This window comes from Platichthys flesus, chromosome 3, assembly GCF_949316205.1.
Source record: "Platichthys flesus chromosome 3, fPlaFle2.1, whole genome shotgun sequence".
Taxonomy (NCBI): domain Eukaryota; kingdom Metazoa; phylum Chordata; class Actinopteri; order Pleuronectiformes; family Pleuronectidae; genus Platichthys; species Platichthys flesus.
Genome location: NC_084947.1, coordinates 14723352 through 14730191, shown reverse-complemented (window position 1 = coordinate 14730191; position 6840 = coordinate 14723352). Strand labels below are relative to the sequence as shown.

The window sequence follows — 6840 nt, the reverse complement described above, 5'->3', positions numbered from 1 at the left end:
TGTTCGACTGTTATATATTTTAGCTGGATGCAAATTGTGGCTCTGACTGAGGGGATTAAATGAAATAGACTTTTTATTAGATGGCTGTGCATGCTTTACACCAAGCTAAGCCTGAGATCTTTTCCTGTGAAGTGCAAATGAGTCTATAATTAGATTCCACACGTGAGATGCAGAAAAGTCTATTATTGAGCAGCCTACAGAGGGCTGCACTGAACGGCCACAAATCCTGCAAATAAGGTGATTTGCATATCTGAAAGATCGTATAAAACGATTTTTCTTTGTCGGATAAAAGGGGCAAATGAAAAGTGATTTTATTATATAGTGAAAAACAAAGAGGCTTTTACGTTTTTTTATAGCTGTGTGCAACTCAGTAATTGTGGGTAACCTATTCATTCTTTATCGGCATGGAGTTAAGCTATCACTGAACGGTGATAAGCTGGTATAGAATTGATCTTTAATGACTTCACTTTGTTTTTAATTAGGGACGTGGGCACCAGGGGACGTAAAGGAAGACAATAAGAATAATGAATTTACCGGATATTGTCTATAATGAAAGTGTAAGCTGAGGAAAAACCAGACACACACCATAGCACTCCTTCCCCCTCTCTCTCTCTCTCTCTCTCCCCCTCTCTCTCACGCCCTCCACCTCCAGCATGACGAACTCCTGCAGTAGACTTGACATGCCGGGTGCGTAATCCTCCTGTAATGTATTCCTCTTCTGTCTCCCCCTCTGCTCCGCTCCTGCAACCGCTCAAAGTCCCACACAGCAGATGACGGTATTTGGCGACCCCATCTTAAAATATGTGATGTAGCCCCACCGTGGGCACCCTCCTGCAAGACACCCTCTTCTGTCACACTCTACCCTTATGTACTTTTTTAAAATACTGCACTGCAGCTTGGTCCTTCTCCAGATAACAGCGCTTCCATCTAATTGGTCCTCACTGCTGGAGCTTAGCATCAACCAGGACTCTTAAAAGCCCCATTTAGAGTGCATTATGGCAAAGAATAGATCAAACATTTATGGTGACATAAAGTACCCACTGCTTGGTGCATGTTTCTTACACTCGGATTCCAGGACAATGTGACACTCCTCTCAGACCTGATCTCTCAAAGTGTCAATCTATGTCTAACTCTGTGCTCTCAGGGAAAGAAAATGTATTTTTATAATACCCTTTTCTTTTTTGCAAAAAAAACCCGGCATTCCTAAATTAGCACTCTGAGGGCTGCAGCGTACTGTAGCACCCAAGTGAACCGTTTATGAAAATGTAAAGGAGCTGCTGGTGGTTCTTCTCGGTCGGCACCATGTTGTTAGAGGAGTTCAGAGCCCAAAAGTGCCCAATTCGAGCTTTCAAATTTGTATTACTACTGCAACAAACTGGAACCAAAGTAACCTACAGGACAGAGTTATGTGCTTCTTAAGGACAAAAAAATAATTAAAGCCGGGGGGCAAGTGTTTGATATTCAAAACATGGACTTGGAGTATCCACTTCAACAAAGCCTATTTGTGTCTAGCGGCACTCGAGAGGACGTCCTTTCACTGCGACCGGGGGAAAAGTGATGTTTGAGACGCGCCCTGAGGAGTCATCATGAAGTATGGCTCATGTCAGGAGCTGGAGGACATCAACTATCACGGGCCTGCGCACTTCACCGCAATTGCTGGACCATTCAGTGAAAGCATTGTTATTCAGGGGGGGGGGGGGGGGGGGGCGTGGGACTGAGCATTTTCCCTTGATAAACAGAAAACCTACTCGGATATCAGAATGAGCAGAATGACAATGACGTGCATCGCCGAATGATGGAGGATTTCTCATTCCCCCAGCTAACACATGCTGCTACACCTGACCTTGTGTCTTGAGTTGCATTATCACCTCAAGGCGTCTGTTAAAGAGGAACGTCTGTAAGTGCTAATGAGACTTCTATATTAGTCAGTGATGTATGTTTGTGTGCAGAGTGCATGAGTCAAGAAAGCTGGGGTAGCTTTGTGTTGCCTCTCTCTACCCTTGAGCAACCAACAAAGGTCGACTTATTCTAAGTGCAGTCAATTTCAGCACAACTATGAAATATCGGCTCCCACTTGTTGACCCCATTAAACGTCTCATAACTTTATCACCACCTAGCAATGGCTGCACGACCCGAATGCTCCTCCATCCACGGAGCCCAGAGGCGCAGACAGTGTAACATCATTACAAATGCAAGGGAACACAAAAGCACCTGGCAGGTTTACAAGTCACCAAGTGTTGTGTGTGGAAATCTGAGTGAGGGGGGTCACAAAAGAGGGTACACCAGGTTATATCTCATAACTTTAAGACTTGTCCCCACATGCCTCTGTGCAGCCTTTTTTTTCTGCTATACAAAAAGAGAAAATGGAAACTATCCTTATCAGACTTCTAAAAATGACTCCAGGCGAGACGCAGACCTGAAAAGAACAGCTCTTAACTTTTATATTACCCTTCCTCAACAACTGTGCAGACACACTTTTTTAATGCTTTGTCCTTGGATAATTATACCCAGAAGCACAGGGTTAATTGAACTGAAAAAAGGTTATAAGGAGAGTTCAGCAGAAGAGCAGAGCTGGAGTGGGTGAACAATAACTATCAGAAGAGTTAAAAGAGCAAGGACTGGATTCTTTAATACAAGCCCTCTCACACCGACTGCATTTCATTCATTTGCTTCTTCTGCTGAAAACAGATGGTTTGAATATATCTATTTAAATTCCCAACTTAACCTACTGCTTTACAATACATTAGAAAAACAGGCCAACCATTTATCTACATATCTTTGGGGAGCTTCTACCTTATTGAATGAGGGCACGGTTATAGTTTATTTTTTTATTAAGTGAAAGCATTTAGGAATCTGGGGCATCATAATTTATGGACATAAAGTCACATTGAATACAATGGCCCACATTCAGCCCATACTTAAATACTGAAAGACTGGCTACAATAAAAAGATGCTATTCTGCTTAATCTGCAACTCAAAATGTCGCTATTGTCCAAGGAATCAAAACAGACGTGTGCATATTTGAGGAAACTTTATTTACAAAGAAAAATAAGAGATTCCCATTCTTCTGCAGGGACAGAACTCTTGATGGATAAATATGTTCCAGGTGACGACCTGCAGGGAGAACAAGAAAATAGGACAAAAAATGATAAAATGCCTTGCACACGCCTGATGACAGAAAAGCAATTTCTGAGCAAACAGAAATGAAGATAAATGTGACAACAACTCTGACCTGGTCCCACCTGATACAGATCAATATCTGCACTAAACTGTCACATCGGATTGCGAAAGCACGTGCTCATCTAAACACACCAGCAATATGAGCCCATGTGACATTTTACGGCTTCGCCACGGGACATACAGGTAATTTATTTAAAGATACGCCACTGCAAGAAATCTGAAGAGGCGGAGAGCAGGTTTTCAAATCAAGGCTGAAGTAAATGCCACACCATCCTGTCATTTTAATGAAACTAGATATGCAATATCAATATGACAGTTATAATTACCTTGTGGGCAGAATCACAGGACTGGGCCATTTTACTTCTTCAGGATCTGGTGTCTGACAACAAGGAAGGGGAATGCAAAGCCGCTGCCGAAGAACACCACCATCATGCCAAGCAGTCGCCACTTGTTGTCCACAGAAAATGGAAGGTTCTGTGGAAAGAAAAGTGTTATGATGCAGTGAAGCTCCAAGAAATGTAATGAGAATCCATTTGAGTGAACCACTCGCGACTAAACCACTTTTTTTGATGAAAGGAAAAAAGGTAGAAAACACTTTACTCTGACATTATGTAAAAATGTCTGCCTGGCAATGAACATGTTACATATGAAGTCTCAGCACAATTTTAGTTGTAAATGAGCAAGGGGCTTAGGGTACAAATTAGATTTAACCTCAAGTCAATATCTGATAAGGTTAAAATGAGTGTATTTTTTACATTATATGTCCCCATTTTTTGATTCATTACATTTCATATCATTTGGCTGACGCTTTTGTCCAAAGCGACTTACAATCAGTACACTCAACATTAATGAGGGGCCATTTAGGAGTTCAGTATCTTGCCAAGGAAACTTCGGCATGCAGATGGGGAAGAGTGGGGTTTGAACCGGCAACATTCTTAATGGAACACGACCTCTCTACCCCCTAGGCCACACCGCCCGTAAATGTTGCTGGATTGGAGGAGATGTTTCTCATTAGACACTGAGGCTACATTCACTCTCCTACTTTTGTTTGGATCCGTATTTTTAATGTAAAAAAGTGATCTCCAGGACGTGCATTTTGACTGAGGATCAGAAGTACGATCCTGCCTGTGCTGGTGTTAACAGGGAGCAGGTTACATATTTGCATTTTTTTGCAAAAAATAGTAAATGATTAAAATGGGAAGTATTACAGTTTTTGGATCCAGGATGAGATGGAACTGGTACAACTAGTATTCTGACTGATGAGAAAACCAAGCCGATGAGTAAAAGAGAGTAACAATGTAAAAAACAGGGTCTCCATTTCCACTCTTACAGACTAAAAGGTAACCCGGGTGTTCTCAAACCAACACAGGGCCAGATATGAGACTCTGTATAAAGGGGGTCAAAAACAGTTCAATAGTTTGGTCACCAGGAATAAACAGAAAAACTATTGCACTTTAGAACTTAAATGAGTTAGTGTGGACACAGCCCAAGTTTCCTAAATGAGTCTGTTGGAAAATTGTATGTTTGAATGCTTGAAATTTTATCAAGAGAAAGAGAGCTGTATTAAAGTAAATTATATTATAGTTTCTTAAAATACACACTGAGACCATTGATAGTTCCTTGTAGAATTGAAACTTTTACAACATTAACACTAGACCCCACTTTACAACTCTTTTAGTGTATACATTGTTGCTGTTTTTATATATTGTTTATATTGTTCGATATTGTTTTTATATTGTTGTTTGTAAAGTGCACACTAAGGCAATTTCCTGTATCTGCAAATAAACATGGCAATAAAAAAAAATTCTGATAATCTCGGATTGAGAAGATGAACCATATTTTGTGTTGCTCAGATCAAGTTTTTTATTTCATCAGATATAGCCACGGCAACAATGTGTTGATCTGTAAATGATGAGCATAAAGAAGTTGGAGGTCATGTCCTCTTAATAATCTCAAAACGTCCTGAGGACCAGCGTGTGACCTGAAGTTACACCCGGAAGTCCAACACAACTCAGTTGAGAGATAAACATGCGCATTACTGTATTAACCTTTGAATGCACTTGTTCCTTACAAAGTGTATGCAGCCCATTTAATGTATGTGCGCATCTCAGAAAGACTCATCTGACTTATTCGTGTTTTGTAACGCTGCTTGCTGGCAGTGATGTTTTGAAGCCAAGAGTGAACAACTACTGAGCTACGATGCTAATGCTAAGCAACGCGTCGCCTTCCCGGTCGAACACATGAGCTGAGCTGCGGTCAAATGTCTCTCCTCTCTGTAAAAATGTCCTTGCCGTGTAGCACAAGAAGTTACACACGCCCGCTAACGGTGCTAGCGTTGGAATAACACTGATATCAATTGACGGGCATGACCTCCAAGTGAAGCTAGCTAGCGTCAGGCTGTGGACACAGACAAGGCCGCGAGGGTAAAACATCTCAATTTAAGTAAGTCCGCCATCTCACCTTCCCCGGTCCTTCACCATAGTGTGAAGACCGAACGGCGGACGTGGTGAATCGTCTCACGGCTTGTCCCAGCATGGTTGACTGTGTGTTTCTCCTGCCTCAGTGTAGAGCTGCTGTGAAAGCGACCTTCTTGTTAGCGGTGAGCTGTAGGACGGCGCGGGGAATTGTGGGAAAGAGAGATGAGGCGTCTGGGAAATGTAGTTCAAACATCCCGGAGGCGACTGCAGGGGGATCGACTCTACTGATCAGTCCCCTTTACTCCCAGGGATGATATATGGTGACTATAGTCTCACAGTAGTTGATTTAAGTGAGTTTGTTTGATATCATGAATATCTAATGTGCATGTGAGTACTGCAAGTGGATAAGAAACAAGTTTGTAGCGTGGACTGTAAAAGATGGGTGTCTATATTTAAATGATGTATCACCTCAGAGATCATTCATCACATTCATAGCTGTCTTATTCCTGAGTGATTAACTCAGAGGGACTGAAAGCTCCCCCTCAATCTAAGAAGAGCATACATTAACCAATGTTCTGAAAGAAGTGGAGACATACTTGGTGGGTATTGCTTTTAAAAGTGTCAAATTAAGCAACATCTTTTTATTTAATTTGAAAACACAGATGGAAAGAGATCAGGGTTTAGTCATGGTATGTGTGTGTGTGTGTGCACTTGTTTTTCTTACCTGTTTAAGACCTTTACCATTAAGGTTAAGGGTTAGATTTAAAGGTCCAGTGTGTATAATTGAGTGACATCTAGTGGTGAAGTTGCATGTTGCAGCTGAAAACCCCTGAAAAAATTAAGTAAATAAATAGGGTAACTAAATAACTAAATATGACCATGAAATAAATACCAAATTGACCCCATGGTGGTAGCCTTCAGTTGTCTCATCAAAAGATGTTTAGTTTGTCCAGTCTGAGCTACTGTAGTCGAGAGGACCCACTCCTGATATAAATATTAATTATTTAAATATAGAGGGCCCATTCTAATTTAAAGAAAACAAACTATTTGTATAATTTAGATCATTACACCTTGAGGATTAATTGATGTTCAATTTCTGCAAATAGATCCCTTACACCTAAATCCTACACAGTGAAACGTTAAGGTTTTGGTCAGGCTATGGATTAAAGTTAATGGAGGTCCTCATAAGCATAACTGTGCAAAACTTCACAAGTTTTTTCTGCATTATCCAGCCTCAGTCACA

The 6840-nt window shown here is 41.2% G+C and overlaps 1 protein-coding gene across 1 annotated transcript; it reads right to left on the bottom strand.

Moving 5' to 3' along the window:
- Positions 1 to 3016: 3016 nt before the first annotated feature.
- On the bottom strand, positions 3017 to 5817 carry LOC133950765 (cytochrome c oxidase subunit 7C, mitochondrial). Its single transcript, XM_062384882.1, has 3 exons — positions 5641 to 5817; positions 3507 to 3654; positions 3017 to 3114 (listed from the first exon to the last, which is right to left on the bottom strand). Exons 1-2 carry the CDS (start codon positions 5713 to 5715, stop codon positions 3538 to 3540), a joined length of 192 nt encoding a protein of 63 aa, XP_062240866.1. The 5' UTR covers positions 5716 to 5817; the 3' UTR covers positions 3017 to 3114; positions 3507 to 3537.
- Between the last annotated feature and the right edge of the window lie 1023 nt (positions 5818 to 6840).